Source organism: Lepidochelys kempii, chromosome 20 (genome assembly GCF_965140285.1).
Source record: "Lepidochelys kempii isolate rLepKem1 chromosome 20, rLepKem1.hap1, whole genome shotgun sequence".
Taxonomy (NCBI): domain Eukaryota; kingdom Metazoa; phylum Chordata; order Testudines; family Cheloniidae; genus Lepidochelys; species Lepidochelys kempii.
Window position 1 is genome coordinate 3,738,798 of NC_136399.1, and position 23,652 is coordinate 3,762,449.

The 23,652-nt window shown below is 65.8% G+C and overlaps 2 protein-coding genes across 2 annotated transcripts in view; one reads left to right on the forward strand and one right to left on the reverse strand.

Annotated features, from left to right (window-relative positions):
- R3HDM2 (R3H domain containing 2) overlaps nt 1-23,652 on the reverse strand; it is a 218,916-nt gene that overhangs the window by 142,307 nt on the left and 52,957 nt on the right. The gene's annotated exons all lie outside the window — the stretch shown is intronic.
- Nucleotides 7,264-23,652, forward strand: part of GLI1 (GLI family zinc finger 1) — a 45,818-nt gene continuing 29,429 nt past the window's right edge. The window contains exons 1-4 of the mRNA XM_073318775.2: nt 7,264-7,503; nt 11,736-11,890; nt 12,473-12,632; nt 14,306-14,559. Of these exons, the coding sequence (XP_073174876.2) occupies nt 12,628-12,632; nt 14,306-14,559 (259 nt within the window). The 5' untranslated portion in view covers nt 7,264-7,503; nt 11,736-11,890; nt 12,473-12,627. The remainder of the gene's footprint in view (nt 7,504-11,735; nt 11,891-12,472; nt 12,633-14,305; nt 14,560-23,652) is intronic.

Sequence of the window (23,652 nt, forward strand, 5' to 3'; positions counted from 1 at the left end):
AGCTGGGCTTGGGGGGTTGTTCGGGGTTGGGGGTCAGGGTTGCTGGGCATTGGGGGTTGTTGGGAGTTGGGGGAGCTGTGCATTGGGGATCACTGGGGATTTGGGGGTCAGGAGAGCTGGGCATTGGGGGTTGTTGGGAGTTGGGGGAGCTGTGCATTGGGGGTTGCTGGGGGCTGGGGGTCGGGAGCTGGGGGTCGGGGGAGCTGGGCATTGGGGGAGCTGGGGTCGGGGAGCTGGGCGCTGGGGGTTGCTGGAGGTTGGGGGGCAGGGGTTGGGAGTTGGGGGAGCTGGGCGCTGGGGGTTGCTGGGGGTCGGGGGAGCTGGGGCTCAGGGGGGTCGGGGGTTGGGGGAGCTGCGCATTGGGGTTACTGGGGGTTGGGGGCTGGGGTTCGGGGGAGCTGTGGGTTGGGGGCTGGGGTTCGGGGGAGCTGCGTAGCGTCAGACACCCCCCCCCGGCTCTGGTGTAAGCGCTGGCTCAGGGCCGCGTTATCTGGGGCCAAGCCCTGGCCGCTCTCTTGGCCCCGCGCCCGGCACCGCGGGCAAAGGGCGACTTTCATCAGCTCCGGGCGGCCTGAACACGCGGGGATCAGCTGGGGATGCAGCCACCCCTCCCCCCAGCCCTCCCCACTGGGAAAGGCCAGGCTGCCCCAGAGTGTTATCCCAGGTGCCCCCCGGTGCCCCACGCTCCCGACCCACAGCCCCTGCTAGCCCAGCCCGGGGCTCCCCCCACCCAGCTCTGCCGGTGCCCCGCACTCCCGACCCACAGCCCCTGCCAGCCCAGCCCTGGGCTCCCCCCCGCCCCCCCCAGCTCTGCCGGTGCCCCTCACTCCCGACCCGCAGCCCCTGCCAGCCCAGCCCGGGGCTCCCCCCACCCAGCTCTGCCGGTGCCCCTCCCTCCCGACCCACAGCCCCCTGCCAGCCCCCAGCCCTGGGCTCCCCCCCCCCAGCTCTGCTGGTGCCCCTGGTGATTAGTGGCACAGGCCTGGAGGGTGCCCCCCCCCCGCGTGTGTGAGTGTGTGACACAGTGACTCAGCAACATGCTGACACACTAACCCACCCCCAGCCTGGTGCTGTGTGTGGGCAGGGAGGGGGGCTGCCCCTGAGACTTTAATCCACTTCCTCACCCACCCTGTCTGAGCCGCTTTCACTTTCTTAAAGAGACAGCGTGAGCTGGGGGGGAGGGGCCGCTAGCAGGGGCGGGGGGAGCTTCCCCGCTGGGGGAGAAGGAGCAGGAGGCTGGGGGAGGGGGGGGGGCACTGGGTGTCCGTCTGTGTCTCTGTCCTTCCTGCCGTCTGGCCGGTTCGCGCTTCACCCGCAGAGGCTCCTGCAGGAGACGCCCCATGGCGGGACCGGTTCTGGGGGTCTCGCGGGCCCAGCCCGTGCCGCGCTGTGGAGACGGCGGCATGGAGCCGGGGTTGGGGTCTGTGCCAGGGGAAGGGGTTGCGGGAGCCGTTCTGGGGCAGGCGCGGCCCGGCAGCTTGGCCAGGGTCACGCCGGAGCCAAACCAGGCTAAGAGGCTGAGCCCTGGCCCGGCACAGAACCTCCCCAGCTGGAGCCGATATTTCATCAATGAGCCAAGTCATTGAGAGAATATTGACTAGTACCAGACCAGGGCCCGACCCTGCTGGGGCAGGGAGACACCCTCAGCCGGGAGCCCCCGTGCACCCAGGGGCTCTCGGACTTGGGCTACCCTGGCCAGGAAGAGCACCAGGGCCAGCTGGGCTTCCTTAGCTCAGGTCTCCCACCCACCCTGCTCCTTTTCCAGCGGCTGGGACCTTCGTTCCTGCATCTCAGGTGTACGTGGAGCTGCAGGTGGAAGGGGCGAGAGCTGGGGGGCAGCATTTCGAGAGGATTAGTCCTAGCCCAGCCCTGCTGCCCCACAGACTCAGAGTGAGAGACAGGCCCCGCCCCCAAGAGCTCACAAGGGCTGGGAGGGGAAACTGAGGCACGGAGGCGCGAGGGGGTGAGTGGAGGACCGGAGGAATTACAGACCAGCAGCCTAACTTGGACACCTGGAAAGATACCAGGAGCCATTATAACAAGCAGTTCGCGGGCATCCAGAGATAACAGGTTGTAAGGAGTTGCCAAACCAACCTCACTTCCCTCCTGGCCTCATGGATGGGGGAAGCTACAGACATGAGACAGCTCGATTTTGGGGAGGTTTCTGACACAGTCCCACATGACAGGTGCACAAGCAGACTAGGGAGATGTGGGCTAGATGAAGTTACTCTCAGGTGGATGCATACTGGCTGAAAGACCATCCAGACAAGTTCGCTATCAAACTGGGAGGGTGTATTGACCAGGGTCCAGCGGGGGTCAGCCCCAGGTCTGGTACTAGTTGTCACGGAGTCCCCGGGCGATGCTCTGGAACTGCTCCCCATGAAGCCAGTCAGGACTCTGGGGTAGTCGCCTTTCTGTGAGCAGCCTGTCTTCAGGACACATAGCTCACCCGGCTCCACCTTCCTGGGTCTGACCTCGGAGCATTCAGCATCCTCTGCCCCTCCGTGCGCTTCCCCCCAGCGAGTCCGCTCAGGCAGGGCTCCTGGGGAAGCCAGAGGGTCCTGCACCCCAACTTCGCAGTCAGACGTGACTCTCAGCCAGCCAGTAAAACAGAAGGTTTATTAGACGACAGGAACATGGTCTAACACAGAGCTTGCAGGTGCAGAGAACGGGACCCCTCAGCTGGGTCCATTTTGGGGGGCCGTGAGCCAGACAACCACGTCTGCACTTCACTCCATGTCCCAGCCAGCCCCAAACTGACACTCTCTCCAGCCCCTCCTCCTCTGGGCTTTGTTCCTTTCCCGGGCCAGGTGGTCACCTGATTCCTTTGTTCTCCAACCCTTTAGCTCTCACCTCGCAGGGGGGAAGGGCCCAGGCCATCAGTTGCCAGGAAACAGGGTGTCGGCCATTCTCTGTGTCCAGAGTCCTGCACACACCGGCCCTCTAGGGCTCTGCAATGATCATACCCCCTTACCCCACCCCCTAGATACTTAAGAACTGCATAGGGGAAACTGAGGCACCCCCACAATATTCGGAGGAAACATTAAGAACAGGCCCACTTCGTCACACTAGTCAAGCAGGGAGAGTGTATTGACTGGGGTCAGCCCCAGGTCAGGGAGGGTGTATTCGTGGGAGAGGGATAGCTCAGTGATTTGAGCATTGGCCTGCTCAATCCTTGTGAGTTCAATCCTTGAGGGGGCCATTTAGGGATCTGGGGCAAAAATTGGGGATTGGTCCTGCTTTGAGCAGGGGGTTGGACTAGATGACCTCCTGAGGGCCCTTCCAGTCCTGATAGTCTATGATTCTAGGGGTCAGCCCCAGGTCTGGTACTAGTCAAGCAGGGAGGGTGTATTGACTGGGGGTCCACCCTGGGTCTGGTACTAGTCAATATTTTATCAATGACTTGGATAATGAGGTGGGCAGGGCGCATATACAATGTGCAGAGGCCCCCACACAGGGAGGGGTTGGAAGCGCTGGGGAGGCCAGGGTTAGGAGTCACAATGGGCTGGACGAATTGGAGACCTGGGCTGCCATCAACAAGAGGAAATGCAATAAAGCCAAGTGCAAAGTGCGACCCTCGGGAAGGAAAAACCAAGCGCCCAGCTCCACACGGGGGACTATCTGGCGAGGGGGTCGCACTGCTGCGAAGGAGTCGGGGGGCAGAGCGGCTCACAAATCGAACCCGAGTCAGCCGTGCGAAGTCAGCCGTGCGCAGCGGTTGCGAAAAAGGCTGGTGTCATCCCAGGGTGTGTGGATGGGAGCGTCGTGCGTCAGACCCGGGGGGTAACTATCCTGCTCGACTCGGCCCTGGGGAGGCCTCGGCTGGAGTCTGGGTCCGGTTCTGGGCCCGCACGTGACGAGAGAGGTGGATAAATTAGAGAGAGTCCAGAGGAGAGCGACGAAGACGATCCCGGAGCCGTGCGGGAAGGTTAAACCCCGAGGCAGGCTTAGTCCTGAGAAGAGAAGCTGGAGGGGGGCTGGAGAACAGGGGCTGTGTAGTGGGGCGGCTGCCCCACTCCCGAGGCAGGGTTTAAAGCAGCCCTGGAGAGGGCTGCGGTAGGAAAAGCCGAGAGAGCAGCTGAGGGAGTAGCTGGCCACAGGTGTGGCCGGCTCAGTCAGGGCCCAGCTGGCCCTGATAAGAGGGCTGGGGGCCAGGAGACAGAGGTGGGAGGCACCTGGCTGCCTGGGAGCGCAGGGTACCTGGAGCAGCGCAGGGCTGGGGAAGGGCAGGAGGGGTGGGGGAGCTGGAGGCCCTGGGGCTGCAGAGGGGCAGACTGGGGATAGGCAGAGGCCGCTGGTCCGACCCCCTTGCCTGTGACGAGTGGCCATTACACTGCAGACTGCCCCAGTGAGCGGGGGCTAGATGACGACTGGCAGTACCCTGAGGCAAGGTGGGCATAGGGGGAGGGAGTTCCCCTGGGAGGGGGGACCCAGAGAGCGGGGGTACTCCTGGGGCAGAACCCGGAGGTAAAGGGCACCGGGGTCCGGGAGGGACCTCGGGGGGCCTGAGGCAGATGAGACACCGGCCAGCAGGGGGCGCTCTGAGGCTGAAGAGCGAATTCCCAAGACGACCAGCGGGAGGCGCCGTGCCGGTGTGTCCTCGGTCCGCTACAGGCTGTGACAAAGGGGCTGGTGATCGATTGTTCTCCCTGGCCACCGGTGGCAGGACAAGAACAACGGCAAAAGCTGCTGGCCTCCGAGTGGCTGAAGCTCTGGAACGGGCCCCGGGGGGAGGCTGGGCATCCCCGCCCGGGCTGATCTAGGCTCACCTGGGCCTGCCTCAGCGCTCAGGGTCCCGTGGGCAGCCACCCGGGAGCAGGGGTCAGTGGCCAGGGCTAGGAGCCCGGGCTCAGAGCCAGGCTACCTGGAGAGGGGCAAGGCTGGGAGCAAAGGGGCAAGTGGGGGGACCAAAGGCAGGAACCGGGGTTAGTGCAGCCAACGCCTGGCCCGGTCGGGGTGCTGGGCTCCGGTGCCGAGCGGCTGACTCGTCCCAGCCGCGCCGCAGTCTCATCGGGGGGGGGGCTCCAGGGGGGAGGGAGGCTGGGCTCTGCCCCCCTCCTCACAGGCTCAAGGACCCCGCTGCTGCCTGGGGGTGGAGGGGAAGGGCCTGGGGAGAGGGGAAGCCTCCAGGCTGCCTTTGCCCCCTCCTGATTCCAGGGGGCTGTGGGGGCGAGACAGCAGCCCCCTGCCCGCCGCTCCCGACGGCAGCCTGCCCCCGACGCCTGTGGGCAGGGAGGGAGGTTGGACCAGGGGGCCTCCCCCAGCTTCGGGCTGCTCCCAGGTGGCCTCCGTGGTGTCACCTCGGGGGGCAGGATTGGGCCCTCACGCGCCGGGGCTCACAGGAGCGTGTGCGTGCGTCCGTGTGTGTGCACGCGCGCGTGTTTGCACCACTGCCCCCTCCAGGTTCCCATTGGCCCAGCCCCAGCACCAGGGCAGACGGACGGTGCTGATCCAAACACACTCGGCCCTCCGCCCGGTGCACGTTCAGTTGGGGACCACAAGGGGGCGTCTGCACATCACTCCTCTGGCAGTAGGGGCAGAGCTGGGTGGGGGGAGCCCAGGGCTGGGCAGGCAGGGGGCTGCGGGTCGGGAGTGAGGGGCCCCAGCAGAGTTGGGGGGGGTGGAGGGGAGCCCAGGGCTGCGTTGGCAGGGGGCTGCGGGTCGGGAGTGAGAGGTGGGGGGAGCCCAGGGCTGGGCAGGCAGGGGGCTGCGGGTCGGGAGTGAGGGGCCCCAGCAGAGCTGGCCTGGGGGGAGCCCAGGGCTGGGCAGGCAGGGGGCTGCGGGTCGGGAGTGAGGGGCCCCAGCAGAGCTGGGCTGGGGGGAGCCCAGGGCTGGGCAGGCAGGGGGCTGCGGGTCGGGAGTGAGGGGCCCCAGCAGAGTTGGGGGGGGTGGAGGGGAGCCCAGGGCTGCGTTGGCAGGGGGCTGCGGGTCGGGAGTGAGAGGTGGGGGGAGCCCAGGGCTGGGCAGGCAGGGGGCTGCGGGTCGGGAGTGAGGGGCCCCAGCAGAGTTGGGGGGGTGGAGGGGAGCCCAGGGCTGCGTTGGCAGGGGGCTGCGGGTCGGGAGTGAGAGGTGGGGGGAGCCCAGGGCTGGGCAGGCAGGGGGCTGCGGGTCGGGAGTGAGGGGCCCCAGCAGAGTTGGGGGGGTGGAGGGGAGCCCAGGGCTGCGTTGGCAGGGGGCTGCGGGTCGGGAGTGAGAGGTGGGGGGAGCCCAGGGCTGGGCAGGCAGGGGGCTGTGGGTCGGGAGCGAGGGGCCCCAGCAGAGCTGGGTGGGGGGAGCCCAGGGCTGGGCAGGCAGGGGGCTGCGGGTTGGGAGTGAGGGGCCCCAGCATAGCTGGGCTGGGGGGAGCCCAGGGCTGGGCAGGCAGGGGGCTGTGGGTCGGGAGCGAGGGGCCCCAGCAGAGCTGGGTTGGGGGGAGCCAGGGCTGGGCAGGCAGGGGGCTGTGGGTCGGGAGCGAGGGGCCCCAGCAGAGCTGGGTGGGGGGAGCCCAGGGCTGGGCAGGCAGGGGGCTGCGGGTTGGGAGTGAGGGGCCCCAGCAGAGCTGGGCTGGGGGGAGCCCAGGGCTGGGCAGGCAGGGGGCTGTGGGTCGGGAGTGAGGGGCCCCAGCAGAGCTGGGTTGGGGGGAGCCAGGGCTGGGCAGGCAGGGGGCTGTGGGTCGGGAGTGAGGGGCCCCAGCAGAGCTGGGCTGGGGGGAGCCCAGGGCTGGGCTGGCAGGGGGCTGTGGGTCGGGAGTGAGGGGCCCCAGCAGAGTTGGGGGGGGTGGATAGCAGGGATTTGCAGACAATTCATGCTACAAACAGACACCGCGGGTCAGACCCCCAAATGCAGCATGTGATCCCATCCCGGAGGGGGCTGGGGGGGGTCATGCTACCCCCAACACACCGCTGGGGTCGGCCTCTCTTACCCTCTGGCCCCGCTCGTGGTGTTGGGAAAGTTTCACTGAACTGAATTTATGAAATCGGGGGGTGGGGGTCTCCTCTGGGGGGGTGAATGGGGCAGGGTCAGTCCAAGCTCTGGGGTCTGGCGCCCAAGCAGACCCTCCCCCGCAGCACAGCATGGGGCCGGTGCCCCACCAGAGGTGCTGGAAGGGCCCCGCCGGGAATCCTGCCCCACACTGGCTCTGGCCCATGATGTCACCCGCCAGGCGAAAGCCGCGTGCCCCCCGCCCACCAGGACGGCCCTTTGTCCCGCATTCGGTCGCTACAGCAACAGTCCAGTGGGGGCGGGGCCACTGTGGGCTAAAAATAAACCCCGTGAGGGTGGGTGATTACCCTGATGCCAGGACTCCTGGGTTCTCTTCCCAGCCCTAGAGGAGTGGGGGGCTGATTGTAGGACTGGGAGCCAGGACTCCTGGGTTCCAGTCCCAGTTTGGACGCGGGCTCCTTGGATGGCCTCATTCTGCCTCAGTTTCCCCACCTGTCCCTGTGGCCGTTTCCCTCCCGCCTCAGGCCGTCCCGTTTGCCTGGCAGCTGGGGGGGAGGGGAGCTGCTTGGTCCAGCCCCACAGGTAAGTGAGCAGTGCCCTAGCTCCCATGGGGCAGTGGAGTGGGGGGGCTGGATGGGGCATGGCCCTGTTGCTGGGAACAGACTGTTTGGCCTTGGCCGGACTGGCAGGTCTGGAGGTGATGGGAATTGCAATCCCCTGCCGGAGTTACCCAAGCGGCAGCTGGCCCCGAATCCGCCCCCAGCACCGTGGGAGCCTGACCCCGGCACCTGCTGTTTGCTCACCCTTCACCCAGCAACCCGCAACGTGGCGCTCGACTTTGGCAGGGGCTGGCTTGGGCAGTGGCCGCTAGCGCCCTCCTGGGGCCCTGGCCGGCCACGCGGCCGGCCTGCACACCGGGCCGGGCGCCCTGGCGCCCAAACAGCCCCTAGCCCCCCGAGCCCCCTGGAGCCGGAGGCCCCATCACATACCCCTGGTGGATTGGGTGGGGGGGGCAGCAGAACTTGGGGGGTGGGGGATGGATTTGGGGGGCAGCAGAACTGGGGGGTGGGGCACCCTTTCTGCTGCTCAGTCCAATGCCCCCGGAGCAGGGGCCCCTGCACCCCTGGCCTCTGCATGCTTTATAGGCTCTGTGCTTCCCTCCAGGGATGTCCCAATCCAGGGGTCCCCTGTGGGGAAACGCCCCCCTCAGACAGCCTGTGGGGCATCTGCCACCCCCAGCCACATCCTTGGCCCAGGCTCCCCCCACTCCGGTAAATCCACCAGCAGGCTGGGCCTGGCTCTGCTATCTGAACAGAGAGGGAGAGTCCTGCCCCCTCAACGTGCAACAGCCAGCCAGCAGATAGGGAAACTGAGGCACAGAGCAGCGACCCCGCCCACCCATGGAGGCGCCGGGAGCAGAGCCCAGGGCTCCTGCCAAGAGGGAGGCGCGGGGGCTGTGGGGGAAGCAGTGAGCCAGGGCGGAGCCGTGCAGGGGAGTGACGGGGGGGGCAGTCCCTTCCAGTGGGGGGCACCAGCAAGGGGGACGACGGTTCGGCGGCAGGAGGGGAATAGGAGACCCATGCCCGGCGGTGATGCCAGACAGCGCGGCCTCAGCCCGGTGTGCCCAGTGCCCAGCGGGAACATCCCTGCACTTGGGGGCTTTCGTTCCATCCTGGGCTCGTCTCGGCAAAGGGACCAGCCGGATCCCGGCAGCGTAGCCGCCATGGGCACGACCCCCTAATGCCCTGAGTCTGGGAGGAAGCGGGGTGGGGCTGGCACGGCAGGGCTGTTTGGGCCAGGGGTTCTGGTCCAAGCCCAGCCCTGATGGAGCAGCTGGGATCTGGGTGTGCGCGGGATGAGGGCAGGGTCCGCAGGAGGGGAGAGGAAATGTCCCACCTCACTTTACAGGAGCTGGGTCCTAGATCCGAGCTCTCAGGCCCTGCCTGGCCCATTAGCCAGACCCGTTTCCACCCAGTTGCAATGAGTAGTGTAGACAAGACCCGGCCCTGTTCCCGAGCCAAACTATCGCCTGGCACAATCCAGGGACACTGATTCAAGGCCCAGTTGTACTGCAGCTTCTGGAGAGGGAGGATGCTAGCGAGGTTGGATTGGCAGCCTCTAAAATCCCCCGTGCCGGGAATCTCTGATATGGGCAGCACTGGGGGCTGCGTGTGCATATGCTCTAGGGGTCCCCATGCCCCTTCCAGAACCCAGGAGTCCTGGCTGCCAACCCGCCCTGCTCTGACCACTAGACCCCATGCCCCTCCCAGAGCTGGGAGAGAACCCAGGAGTCCCGGTTCCCAGTCCCCGCTCTATCCCACTAGACCCCCCCCTTCCTGTCCCCAACACACCCCACCTGCTGCAATTCTGCCCCTCTCCCCCCCCGCCCCCGCCATACGGGGAGAGTACCCTGTGTCCGGGAACCTGCATGAGCCTGTACTTGGGCCCTGGCAGGTGAAAGTCTCCCAGCTCTGGGAGGGGTGTGGGGTCTAGTGGTCAAAGAAGGGCAGGTTGGGAACCAGGACTCCTGGGTTCTATCCCTGGCTGGGGGATGGGGGGAGGGGTCTAGTGGTGGGAGCAGGGGCAGGGCTGGGAGTCAGGACTCCTAGGTTCTATCCCTGGCCGGAGGGCAGGGGGAGGGGCTGGGAATCAGGACTCCTGGGTCCTATCCCTGGCTGGGGGATGGGGGGAGGGGTCTCGTGGTGGGAGCGGGGGCAGGGCTGGGAGTCAGGACTCCTGGGTTCTATCCCTGGCTGGGGGATGGGGGGAGGGGTCTCGTGGTGGGAGCGGGGGCAGGGCTGGGAGTCAGGACTCCTGGGTTCTATCCCTGGCTGGGGGATGGGGGGGAGGGGTCTCGTGGTTGGAGCCGGGGCAGGGCTGGGAGTCAGGACTCCTGGGTTCTATCCCTGGCTGGGGGATGGGGGGAGGGGTCTCGTGGTTGGAGCGGGGGCAGGGCTGGGAGTCAGGACTCCTGGGTCCTATCCCTGGCTGGGGGATGGGGGGAGGGGTCTCGTGGTGGGAGCGGGGGCAGGGCTGGGAGTCAGGACTCCTGGGTTCTATCCCTGGCTGGGGGATGGGGGGAGGGGTCTCGTGGTGGGAGCGGGGGCAGGGCTGGGAGTCAGGACTCCTGGGTTCTATCCCTGGCTGGGGGATGGGGGGAGGGGTCTCGTGGTTGGAGCCGGGGCAGGGCTGGGAGTCAGGACTCCTGGGTTCTATCCCTGGCTGGGGGATGGGGGGAGGGGTCTCGTGGTTGGAGCGGGGGCAGGGCTGGGAGTCAGGACTCCTGGGTTCTATCCCTGGCTGGGGGATGGGGGGAGGGGTCTCGTGGTGGGAGCGGGGGCAGGGCTGGGAGTCAGGACTCCTGGGTTCTATCCCTGGCTGGGGGATGGGGGGAGGGGTCTCGTGGTTGGAGCCGGGGCAGGGCTGGGAGTCAGGACTCCTGGGTCCTATCCCTGGCTGGGGGATGGGGGGAGGGGTCTCGTGGTGGGAGCGGGGGCAGGGCTGGGAGTCAGGACTCCTGGGTCCTATCCCTGGCTGGGGGATGGGGGGAGGGGTCTCATGGTGGGAGCGGGGGCAGGGCTGGGAGTCAGGACTCCTGGGTTCTATCCCTGGCTGGGGGATGGGGGGAGGGGTCTCGTGGTGGGAGCGGGGGCAGGGCTGGGAGTCAGGACTCCTGGGTTCTATCCCTGGCTGGGGGATGGGGGGAGCGGTCTCGTGGTTGGAGCCGGGGCAGGGCTGGGAGTCAGGACTCCTGGGTTCTATCCCTGGCTGGGGGATGGGGGGAGGGGTCTCGTGGTTGGAGCCGGGGCAGGGCTGGGAGTCAGGACTCCTGGGTTCTATCCCTGGCTGGGGGATGGGGGGAGGGTTCTCGTGGTGGGAGCGGGGGCAGGGCTGGGAGTCAGGACTCCTGGGTTCTATCCCTGGCTGGGGGATGGGGGGAGGGGTCTCGTGGTGGGAGCGGGGGCAGGGCTGGGAGTCAGGACTCCTGGGTCCTATCCCTGGCTGGGGGATGGGGGGAGGGGTCTCGTGGTGGGAGCGGGGGCAGGGCTGGGAGTCAGGACTCCTGGGTTCTATCCCTGGCTGGGGGATGGGGGGAGGGGTCTCGTGGTTGGAGCCGGGGCAGGGCTGGGAGTCAGGACTCCTGGGTTCTATCCCTGGCTGGGGGATGGGGGGAGGGGTCTCGTGGTTGGAGCGGGGGCAGGGCTGGGAGTCAGGACTCCTGGGTCCTATCCCTGGCTGGGGGATGGGGGGAGGGGTCTCGTGGTGGGAGCGGGGGCAGGGCTGGGAGTCAGGACTCCTGGGTCCTATCCCTGGCTGGGGGATGGGGGGAGGGGTCTCATGGTGGGAGCGGGGGCAGGGCTGGGAGTCAGGACTCCTGGGTTCTATCCCTGGCTGGGGGATGGGGGGAGGGGTCTCGTGGTGGGAGCGGGGGCAGGGCTGGGAGTCAGGACTCCTGGGTCCTATCCCTGGCTGGGGGATGGGGGGAGGGGTCTCGTGGTGGGAGCGGGGGCAGGGCTGGGAGTCAGGACTCCTGGGTCCTATCCCTGGCTGGGGGATGGGGGGAGGGGTCTCGTGATGGGAGCGGGGGCAGGGCTGGGAGTCAGGACTCCTGGGTCCTATCCCTGGCTGGGGGATGGGGGGAGGGGTCTCGTGATGGGAGCGGGGGCAGGGCTGGGAGTCAGGACTCCTGGGTCCTATCCCTGGCTGGGGGATGGGGGGAGGGGTCTCGTGGTGGGAGCGGGGGCAGGGCTGGGAGTCAGGACTCCTGGGTTCTATCCCTGGCCTCACTGACCCCACCACGGTCCCTGCTCCAGGCCGTTCCACTTGTACCAGGACTCAGGCTCCCGATCCCATCACAAGCCCTAAAGGAGCCATGTTGGCTCAGCCAGCCCATCTCCCACAGGCCAGGAGCCCCGCCGGGCAAACCACCCCCCGGATCCCAGCGGGAATCCAGCAACCCCCCACTGCGGTGAGTGGAGTTACCCCCGGGAGGGCAGGCTGGGCCCTAAGAGTGGTGGAGCTGGGAGTGTGGGGGGCAGGGGACCTGTATGAGGAGGGTTGTGGGGAGATGGGAGAGAACATGAGAAGGGATGGAGGCATGGAAACCGTGGGGGGTGAGCCTTGGGGGGGCGGAGAGCTATGGGGGGGCTGAGACTTGGGGAGGTGGAGAGCTATGGGGGGTGAGCCTGGGGGGGTGAGCTGTGGGGGGGTGTGGAGAGCTGTGGGAGGGTGAGCCTTTGGGGGGTGCTGGGGGGGTGAGCCTTGTGGGGTGGGGAGCTGGGGGGGTGGAGAGCTGGGGGGTGTGAGCCTTGTGGGGGGGAGAGCTGGGGGGGAAAGCTGGAGGGGGGTGAGCCTTGGGCGGGGGGAGAGCTGTGGGAGGGTGAGTCTTGGGGGGGCACGCAGTGCGGGGGGGAGCCTTGGGGGCGGGGAGAGCTGTGCCCCAGCTCTCATGGGGATGTGGGGTCAGGCCAGGCCCAGCGGTCGGTTGGGGTCACTGGCCTTTGTGTGTCCGGCCCCTCAGCTGACACCAGCCCGGCGTTTACATCCCCAGCACGCAATGAGATTGCGTCATCGCAGCGTGACATCACACTACGAGGTGACAACGGCGTGACATCACCGCATGACATCACATGATGAGTTGACACCAGCATGATGTCACCGCGTGACATCCCGCAGCGACAGGGCACCGCAGCATGACCCCACCCCATGAGGTGACCTCACTCATTGAGGGCATGATGTCATCACATGGGCTCTTGGCTCCCACCCCCCAGAGCGTGACATCATTTCCCTGTGGCCTGACATCATTGTGGGCCCTGTGAGGTCATCCCGCTGTGGGGTGACATCACCTCGCCCTTGCAGCCTGGGCTGGATTCGTGGCTCCCTAGTTGCTCTGCCAGGCCCAGCCACTTGGAGCCCTGCCGAGGCCTGGGATGGGCACGATCCAGAGCCGGCTCACGCCACGGGCATGTCCCAAATGACACGCGTCACTGTCAGACTGACAGCCAACCAAAGGGAGGTCCCCCCCAGCTGTAGTCTCCTCCCCACTCCGAGACCCCCAAAGAAACAGGGAGTTTAAACTTCAAATGCGACACCATTTCCCGGGGACCCTTTGCTGGCAGCCCCAGAGGAGAGGCCAGAGAGGGAAGGTGCACCCCCCCGGCTCCCCGTCCCCCCAGATGGCAGGGCTGGGGCATTGGGGGTGGACAGAGGTTTTCCTGTCGCTGCCCCGACTCATTGCTCCAGGGATGCCCCCCCTGAAAATCTGCCCAAACCTGAGGCTTTGGAAAACCTCGGCCCCTGGAGATGTTTCATTCCAGACCCCGATTTTGCGAACCACTCGCTGGGGATGCCCTTTGCCGTGACGCTTGGGGGGGGCACCCCAGTCCTTCGAGAACTGGCTCCAACCCACAGCTCCCCTCCACATGCCAACTTCTCCCACGGCGGGGAGAAGAGACCCCCGTTTGCCCCCAAACCCAAGTGGCGCTGTGACCATGTGCGCCAGGGGCATTGCCCAGAACTGGGAGCCAGGCCCAGTGCCCTGCCCTGGCCTCTTCCTCTCCAGGGTATTTTTTTGGAGGGGTGGGAGGCCTCAGGTTCAGATTTTGCCTTGGGCCTCCCCAAAACTTCTGCGTGGCCCTGATGCCCCCTCCCGCTTTCCTCTTCCCATGAACTCCTCTGCTCCTGTACAGCCCCAGGGAGCTGGATGGGTCCAAAGCGCAACACCTAGCACCGCAAACGGCCTTCTAGGGCCAGGCGGGCAGGCGGTGGGCGTGAAACCCCCCCCCCCCCGGAGATGGCACTTGGGTGGGGAAAGTTGTGAGTTTGCCGCAGGGTTTGGCTTCCTGCTGCCTTGTGCGTGTGCGTGTGTGTGTGAGCACGCCCACAGCTGTGTGTGTGTGTGTGTGTGTGTGTGCACAGATCCATCCCAGGTTTTCAAAGTGTCTCTGAAATTGTAGACAGCATGCTGTGTGAATTCAGTCCCAGGGTCTTCCCTCACACAGCCTCACACAGAGCTCAGCCCTCCTCCACATTCAGCCTTAAAAGTTTTTCTTTAAAAAAAAAAAAAAAAAAGCTTCGAAAAAACTGCTCCACAACTTGAAAGGGGCAAAGAAAGAGAATTTTGTGTGTGTGTCTGTCTGTCCTGACACTTCCCCCAAATCCCCAGCGCTGCATCAAAGCCCAGCAGCCTAACACTGAGTCGCTCTCCCATGTGGAAAGACTCAAGAAATCATCGGGAAAGTTTCTTAAAGAAAAACAAGACTTCCTTCTCCAAGGTGGTCCTGGGCTCCAGTCTGAGAATGGAATATTTATAACCCGGCCTGCGTCGGGCAGACAAAAATCACTTTTTTTTTAACCATTTTTTTTTCTTTTGGTGGATTTCAAGGGAAAAGAAAGATGGGGAAAGTTTTGTGAAGGGGAAGACGAATGATCTTTGTCGCCGCTGGTTTGGGATTTTGTTTCTAATCGTTTCTCTGGATGTTACGTTTTTCTCCTGGAAAGAAGCGAAGTGCCCCGAAAAGTGGAATTTCAGCGTCGAGGCACCAAAGGGTGCGATTTTGGGGGAGAAAACATCAAAAAGGAAAAGAAAAGGATCCTTCCCTTGGAGCGCAAGTCACCAGCCCATTCCGGCTCCCAAAGGTACGCTGCATTTTTTAAAAATAATTCTTTAAAAAAATATTAACTGCAGTTTTGAGGGGGAGCAGGAATTTTGCCCAGCTGAACGGTTTCTGGTTCAAGGGGATGGTTTTGCTTATGGGACGCTTTGTCTCAGGACCTGCTGGAATGACTTTAATTTTGGTGTTTTTAAAACCACACACACCTTTAGAAAGACTTGATCCTTTCTCGACTCCACAAGATGCGGGAGTAGCTATTCTGTGACACCAAACTTCTGCGCCTACGGGGAAAACACAACCGTAGCTAGAATTCCCGAGTGCCCCATGGCCAACAAAACCCAGCTGACTTGACAGTAAATTTCCCTTCATCCAAGTCTAATTTTGCAAAGTTACCAAGTTGCTTTTTTCCCCTCCTCCCTCCCTCTCCTTTTGGCAAAACAATCCAGGAGGCTCCCAACTTCTGGAATCGGATCAGATCCAATTAAATCAGATGGGAGTGGGGGGAAGGGGGGAAATTACTCTGCCAAATTGCAATTTGTCAGGCAGGGATTACGCAGCCCAAGTAGGTGCTTTTCCCCCCGGCTTTTACTGCGTTTGCTTTTCGCACCACTGCAATTTGCTTTGCTTTGTGAACTGGGCGAAACAATTCCTGGGCTGGGGGCGGCCTCCCCCTCCTTCTTCGCCACAAGTCGGGCCAGGTCTCCAGTGGGTGCCAGTCCGTGGAGCTTGGCTGAGGGTTTGTTTGGGGCACTCCCACCCCCAGCAGGCCCGGATTGACTGGCTGACACATCCGTCCGTCCCGCTCCCGGCTCACCCAGCGGTGCTGATGTACTGAGCGGCCCAGAGAGCCCCGTTCCTGCAGCTGGCTGGGGGCTCAGATTAGGTTCAGAAAATCCCGGGGGGGAAGGGGCCGGTGGAGGGCTCCGCGCAAGGGAAGTGACATCGCGCGTTTCTTTATTGTGATGTGGAGAGACCCGCACGCACGCCTGGTGGCTGGGCCGAGATCACCCAGGGAGACCCTGGCGCTGGAGCTGGCTGGGTGGGTGGGCGGCGCGGGGACCGACCTGATGGAGGAAGGGGGTGGGGGGTGGAGCCTCCAGGGACAGGTGCAGGCAGCAAGCGAAGGCAAAGGCTGTGCTGGGCCCTGGGGGTGGGTGGGGAGGCCCCCGTTCTCCAGCCCGAGGTCCAGGAGAAGGGAGCGGGGTGGCTGCCGAGGCCGCGTGGGAGCAACGGATCCGGCGCTGCGTCCAGATTGGGACACACGTCTGGGGCGGATCGGGCAATGGGGCCGGGGTGATAAGCGGGCACCCTTGGGGCAGCCCGTCTGTCGCCAGTGGCAAGCCCCGATGCGCCTGGTGCCAGGAGGGCGCCATCCCGCTCGTTCGTGGCACCCTGTGTCCTGCCCAGCCCCAGCAGAGCCCCAGGCCCTGCCAGGAGCCCCACCCAGGTGCCATCTAGCCCCCATCGGTTCCACTGGGCAAGGCCCAGCCTCTCCCCACCCCATCCATAGCCGGGTGGCACCTGGAGAGACGCGGGGCCCCCCTGCCGCTGCCCACGGCCCATGCCCTGCCCGAGGGTCTTTGCAGGCCCATCTCCAGCGTGACGGCCAGAGCCTGAACTCCCTGGGCAGTGGGAGGTGGATCCCGGGCGCAAACCAGCCGCACCCCTGGGACACGGCTCCCTTGGCTGGCTGCCGGTCAGGCTGGCACTGCCCGTTCAGGGTTAGGCCGAGGATTTCGCTCTCCCTGGATGAGCTTCCCAGAAGCCACCGGGAAGCATTCCCGGAGGCCGGGAGGTGCCCAACCATTGCCCCACCCGGGGAATCCTGCTACCTAGCCCAGGGGTCCTGAGCCCCACTTTGCTGCATCAGCAATTCCTGGGCTTGCCACAGAGTTGTGACGTGACTGGGCGGGGAGGGGAGAATCCCTCTGTTGTGGCTCATCAGGAGGTGTGTTATGGTAACGCCTGGAGGTGCCACCCATGATCCAGGCCCCAATGTGCCGGGCACTGCACAGACCCCACCCGAGATCAGGGCCCCGCCGGGCCGGGCGCTGCACAGACCCTACCCGAGATCAGGGCCCCGCCGGGCCGGGCGCTGCACAGACCCCACCCGAGATCAGGGCCCCGCCGGGCCGGGCGCTGCACAGACCCCACCTGAGATCAGGGCCCCGCCGGGCCAGACACTGCACAGACCCCACCCGAGATCAGGGCCCCGCCGGACCGGGCGCTGCACAGACCCCACCCGAGATCAGGGCCCCGCCGGGCCGGGCGCTGCACAGACCCCACCCGAGATCAGGGCCCCGCCGGACTGGGCGCTGCACAGACCCCACCCAAGATCAGGGCCCCGCCGGGCCACGTGCTGCACAGACCCCACCCGAGATCAGGGCCCCGCCGGGCCGGGCGCTGCACAGACCCCACCCGAGATCAGGGCCCCGCCGGACCGGGCGCTGCACAGACCCCACCCGAGATCAGGGCCCCGCCGGGCCGGGCGCTGCACAGACCCCACCCGAGATCACTACCTACAAACACTGCCCAAGCGTCTCCACCCTGATGGGAGCTCACACACCGTAGCCCACCCAGTCCTCGGCCTCTCTGCTAAGCCTTCTGCCACAGGGCCAGGGGCACGGGCGGCCTTGGCACTGCAGACACCGATCTGCTAGGAACCGGGCAGGCCCCGCTGACGCACTGCAGGCGGGCAGCAAAGCTTCAGTGGAGGGGAGCCAGCTCCCACGCGGGTCGTTGTCTCTCCAGGGAGAAGGGTCCGGGGGAGGTAACACTGGGCAGCTGATCCATTTGGGTCTAAGGCCTCGGACACAGCAGCCAACGCTGGGGTGCGGTGCGGATGCTCTGATTTCAGCCTGTACCTGCCTTATTTCGATTGAGCTGATGCTGGCTGACCCCTCCATTTGCCCCCGTTTCACCAAACCTCGCGAGGCCCCATCTCCATGGGGAAACTGGGCTGGGACCCCCTAAGAGGTGAACACAGAGGGACCTGGTGCGGAGGAGCAGCTTTGTCCAGCTTCGCACCCACTTCGACTGGGAACCGGGGGGATGCGAACTGCCGCTGCTGAAACCCAAAGCAGGGCAGCAACTCTGAAATGGCTTGAAATTAAGTCATGTAGACAAGACCCTTGTTAAACCAGTTTAGACCCTCTGAGCTAAAGTCGCTGAGGAATGGGTTTGCTCCCATTTAACTAACCCAGTGCGAGTTCATGTCCGGACAGGAACGCACCCAGGCCCCCGCTTGGCTCCCGGCTCCCTGGGCGTAACTGCCACCGGGCTCGGCTCCATGGGCCTCATTTTCTGGGGCCCGACGTGGGCCCCCTGCTCGGGCACTCCCCAAGTAACGCATCTGTGCTGCGCCCTTTGGAGAATCCGGGCTGAAGGGTCTGTCCCATGGCATCCAGGAGCCGGTGGGGCCTGCCCCAGCTACCTGCAGGGATGGGGCAGTTATTGCTTTGTGGGGGGGGTCACGGCTGTCCTGGGGGGCCTGGGGTTCTGGGCAGGATGGCTGGGCAGGGCTTGGCTGAGGGTGGCTGGGTTTTTTAAGGTAAAATGTCAATTTAAAATAATCTCATCGTTTGGACTGAGAAACCTGTAGCTATTCTGACAGTGCAGTAAGAGCTGGGGGGGTGGAAAAGTAGAGCGGGGCGGCGTGGGGAGGGTGGGCTGGGAGCCAGGATGCCTGGGTCCTATCACCAGGTCTGGAGGCCAGTGGGGACTAGTGGGTTTGAGCCGGGGGGAAGGGGAGCCCCAGGACGCCTGGGTTCTGCTCACGCCTTCACCACTGACTCTGGGTGTGAATTAGGACAAGTCCCTTCGCCCCTCTGGGGTAATGACACTGAGCCAGTGACTCAGGCTTCACTTAATCCCTGGTTGGTCCCTGCAGGTCTTTGGCTGCTGAAGAAGTGGGAGCCGGGGTGGGTCCCAGGCTGGGCACAGGGCAGGGGGCCCGGCCCCATCGGATCCAGCTGATCTCGGTGCTGCGCCCTGGGTGCCGGGTGCGCCCAATGGGGTGCGAGGACCCTGCCCGATGAGGGGTGAGGGCTTCAGGCTGGGGCCCCACAGCCCCCACCCGCCGTCCATCTGCATTTGCTCCTTGTTTATTTGTGCATCTGGCTCCATGCGGCTCAGCCCTCGGCCCCGGCCCAGCGCAGGCTCCCGTCAGCTCTGCGCCAGCCCTCCGCGAGCGGGGGGCCGCTGGGCCCGGGGACCCCAGGCCGCGTGGGGTCTTCAGCTCCAGAGCTATGGGGGAGGCTGCCTCTGATCACAGCCCTTCCCGGTGTCTCAGACATGCACTCAGGGCGGCTGCTGGTTCACAGCCCGTGAACTGGCCGTGGCTCAACCGGGCGGGGTATTTCCATCACATGCTTGGTACAGTTAGGTTCAGGTCGGGAGTGAGGGGCAACGGCAGAGCTGTGGGGGAGCCCAGGGCTGGGCTGTCGGGGGCTACGGGTCAGGAATGAGGGGCGCTGGCAGAGGCGGGCACCTGGCCCGCTGGTAATGTGGCACGCCGAGCCAGGCGAGGCTGCCCGCTTCAGAGAAGCCTCCGTCCCGTGCAGTGATTCATTGTAGACACCTTGCAACATGTCGGGGCCATGGGGCACGAAGGGAGAGGCTGGGAGCTGGAGCTGAGCCCGGAGCTGGAGAATCCCGTAACTCGATGCCCGCTGGGAGGGTGGGTGGGGGCTGGGAACAGCCCACACCTGGTGGCAGCTGGGTGACCTTTTACATTCTAAGGGGCCCAGCCCCATTGTGCCGTGGGCTCCCATGCAGAGGGCAGCCGCATGGGAGCAACTGTCCCTAAATCACAGTCGTCGTCCCCCCCGCCATCCCCTTGAGGGCGTCTCTCCAGCCCTGTTCTTGCTCTGGGGCCTCATTGAGGCATCCCAGCTGGCGCGTCTCCCCCTGAATCAGCCGGGAAGGAGGGGGAATATCCCCTCCAAGTTGGCTTTATGAGCGTCTCTGCCCAGCTCCTTCCTGTGGGGGCAGCTGGGTTCTCTTGCTGACTCGGACATGTGGCGTGTCTGTGGGTCTGAAGTCACTTGCCTGCGCTCTGCCTCAGTTTCCCCAGTGCCAGAAGGCTGCAGCGATGGCTTCCTGGCGGAGGTGAGGGGCTGCAGAGCCCCCCGCAGGGCACCCAGCAAGGAGGTGTCGCCTCACCATCTACCCCCACCCAGCTGCAGAGTAACGAGAGGAGCAGCTGAGAGGAGGGGGAAGAAGCAGCGAAAACAGAACCGGGTTTTGGCCGCTCCACATCCGGGGATGAGGCGGAGTCAGGGGGGGTTTGGGGCTCCCCCCTCCCAGGATCTCAAGACTCAGGCCAGGACTACACCCAGCGACCCACTATCATCCCTCGGTGCCGGGCGTTCCGGAGCCGAGCGGCTGTGATGGCGATGCCAGTTTGCGTGGTTCTGCGGGCTCCTTGGTACGGATCTCGTGGGACCCGGGCTTGGGGCATGGCCGGGAGGCTGGTGTCTAGGGACGTAGGAACGGCCAGGCAGTGTTTCCTGGCTCAGACCCAGGGGCTTCAAGCCCAGTTTCTTGTCTCCTCCAGTGGCTTCCTGCAGGAGGCGCTTGTGGGGTGAACTGCCGATAGGAGGCTTCCTGCCCCGAAGCAGGAGGGGTTTGATCCCTCCCCCATGCTCCCCCTCCCCCTTCCCAGCATCACGCTGTCCTTCCCCATCCTCGGTTGCATCCCACTCTTGTGGCAATGAGTTCCACAAGCTAACGGGGGAAGTCGTTGTGAATTAGATGCGGACAGTAAGAGTCGGGGACTTGGACCGGTCCAACAGACCACAAACCCCAAGAGTCTCTCCCCATTCTCTGGCTCTGAGGAGGATGTGGTCTGGAGCTCCCGAGATTGGTGCTCGTTAGCGTCAGTGACAGGCGCCTCTCGGAGCGGGGGCGGAGGAGCTGCTGACCACAGAGAAACTGGGATATTTATGGTGATCCGTCATAGGGGGCGCTGAGATTTCGGGGTTTGATCCCCACCCCCTTGTCTTCCCTGTGGGGGGAGACACCCACCCCTTGGCCATCATCCCACGAGACCTGAGGTGTTGTCACTGCCCCGGCAAGGCTGATTGGTTGCTGTGTGACCCTACCTGGATGTCCTGCCTTCAGCAAGGCGGGACTTCCTGGCTTGCCGGCCTGTTGCGAGCCAGGCCCCTCGCCCGTGAGGGTCTGGGGCAAGGGGAGGGGCAACGCTGAGCGAGGTCCCGCCCCCGTGGCCGCGTGGGAGGGAGCTGGGCCAGCAGGGGCTCCCGGCGGGTGGACTCCCAGCCAGGCGGATGCTTAGCCCCACATGTGCAGCGTGGCTGTCCCCCCGCAGCCCCCGGACCACCGAGCAAGAGCAGGCGGCCCTGCCGGCTGACACACCCGGCCTGAGGGCTCCCGGCCCTGCAACGGGCCGGTCCTGGGCTAAGCCGGGCGGCTGGGTGGGCAGGAGCGGAGACCAGACAGGGCAGGTGATGGTCCCGGGGTCCTCTGCACGCAGCTCAGCCGGCGCCCCTCACTCCCGACCCGCAGCCCCTGCCAGCCCAGCCCTGGGCTCTGCCCCCCCAGCTCGGCCGGTGCCCCTCACTCCCGACCCGCAGCCCCTGTCAGCCCAGCCCTGGGCTCTGCCCCCCCAGCTCGGCCGGCGCCCGTCACATCTGTGCGAGTGTAGGTGTGTGTGTGTGTATGTCTGTGTGTGTGTGTGTGTAGGTCTGGGTGTGTGTGTAGGCAGGTGTGGGTGTGTGCAGGTCTCTGAGTGTGTAGGGGGGGCGTGCAGGTCTCTGGGTGTGTAGGGGGGGCATGCAGGGGGGGCGTGCAGGTCTCTGGGTGTGTAGGGGGGCGTGCAGGGGGGGTGTGCAGGTCTGGGTGTGTGTAGGGGGGTGTGCAGGGGGGGCGTGCAGGTCTCTGGGTGTGTAGGGGGGGCGTGCAGGGGGGGCGTGCAGGTCTCTGGGTGTGTAGGGGGGGCGTGCAGGGGGGGTGTGCAGGTCTGGGTGTGTGTAGGGGGGTGTGCAGGTCTCTGGGTGTGTAGGGGGGCGTGCAGGGGGGGCGTGCAGGTCTCTGGGTGTGTGTAGGGGGGTGTGCAGGGGGGGCGTGCAGGTCTCTGGGTGTGTAGGGGGGGCGTGCAGGGGGGGCGTGCAGGTCTCTGGGTGTGTAGGGGGGGCGTGCAGGGGGTGTGTGCAGGTCTGGGTGTGTGTAGGGGGGTGTGCAGGGGGGGCGTGCAGGTCTCTGGGTGTGTAGGGGGGCGTGCAGGGGGGGCGTGCAGGTCTCTGGGTGTGTGTAGGGGGGTGTGCAGGGGGGGCGTGCAGGTCTCTGGGTGTGTGCAGTTCTCCGCGTGCGCAGGTCTCGTCTGCCACGTGCCCATGTGTCGCTGCATGTGGGTGCAAAGCCAGATGTTCCAGCTGTCAGGTGGCCCGGGGGGAGGGAGGGGCGCCACCCCCCAGCTCGGTACCAGCCCACCCAGGCCCCCTTACTGGGCACTGCCGGGAGCTCAGCTGGCCGGCCCCACGTGGGTTTACCGGCTTGCCCAGGAGGATAATGGAGGGGTGAAGGGCCAGGGGCAAAGCCCCTCAGAGCCGCGGGGGCCCCAGCCCCCAGTGCAGGGCGTCGCTAGGACAGCGGGGTGCGTGCCCGGCGCCTGGGAACTGAACCAGGGTCTCTGGAGCAGGGGCCTGAGTCTCCCCATTCAAGCAGCTGGGCTCCGCAGCTGGGGCGGGGACAGACTCATGGGCGGCCCTGTCCCAGCCAGCGTGTGGGATGCTGGCGGTCCCCCCGACAGCTCTGCAGGTCAGCAAGGAGGGCGGTGGGGGAGGGGGCGTCTCCTATGAAAGCAGTGGGGAGCCCCAGAGGCTTTGCTGGAGGGGAGTCCAGGGGAAGGTGCCTGCAGACACCGGGGCCCGGCGCTGGCCTGGCTGACCCGGCCCCAGCCCCATCCTCGACTCTCCCAGCCTCCGGGCCAGCGGACCACCTTGGAACCGGTGCCCGGCCCTCCCCCGGCATGGGGATCAAGCTCCTTTCAGAGCCCCTGAACCTGAAGCAAGGGGCTTTGAGGCAGCTGTCTGGCCTGGGCAGATTAGCAGCGTGGATTGAATGAGGCGGGCGGCCCCACGGAGGGGTCAGGCGCGGGGCGGGGGGTGCTGGGACAGAGACACAAGGCCTCTTTCGGGGCAGGGAGAGTAGGGGCCGGCGTGGCCCTTCCCGGGGAACCTCGGGGGCTTTTGGCCATAGTGTCCCCCAGCCCCAGCTCACTGGTGATTTCGTTTTTCTCCGTGACCCAGCCCCAGCCTGTATCAGCATGTGGGGGAGGGAGGGGGGGGTCTGCCGCCGGGGCAGGGGCTGGCTCAGGAGGGTGGGAAATGGGACCTTTCCCCTCTAGGGGGCTCTGGCTCCCATCTGGCCCCTGGCCGGTCGTTCAGTGACTTCTGGGCGCGGGAAACCCATGGGGGGGGCCCGGGGAAGCTCGTTCTCCAGGGGCTGCCCCCATCTTCCCGTCCCTTATGCAAGCAGCGTGGCTGGGGAGTGGCACTGGATGCGTGCGGCTGGCAGGCCGGGCGGTGCCATGCCTGGGGCACGCCCTGCGGAGTGGGGGGTAGCCCTGGGGCTGGCTCTCCGTGGGCGGGGGGAGGCCGATCCATGCAGGAGCCGGAGCAGTGGTTTCCCTAAGGCCGCGCAGGGTTAAACCAATCGGGCACTTGGCCGACCCCGGGTCACTGAGCGGCTGCTGGGTGGGGGGGGGGCTGTGGCTGCCGGGCCAGCAGCCGTCTAGGCCCTGGGATCTTGGCCTAATCCAGCCTGACGTCAGGTCCCCCAGCAGTGGGGCTGGGGGGGGGCCCTTAACCCTGTCGTGGCGGGGCTGCGCCATCTGGAAAAATGCTCACAATTGAGGGAAAAATGCCCTCAAGCTTCACCCCGGGAGGCAGAGGGATGGGGGCGGGCAGAGCTGGCAGAGAGGGGCAGGGCTGGGGGGTGGAGGGAGCCCAGGGTTGGGCTAGCAGGGGCTGCAGGTCGGGAGTGAGGGGCTCTGAGAGAGCTCAGGGGGCAGGGCTGGGGGGTGGAGGGAGCCCAGGGCTGGGCTAGCAGGGGCTGCAGGTCGGGAGTGAGGGGCACTGGGAGAGCTCAGGGGGGC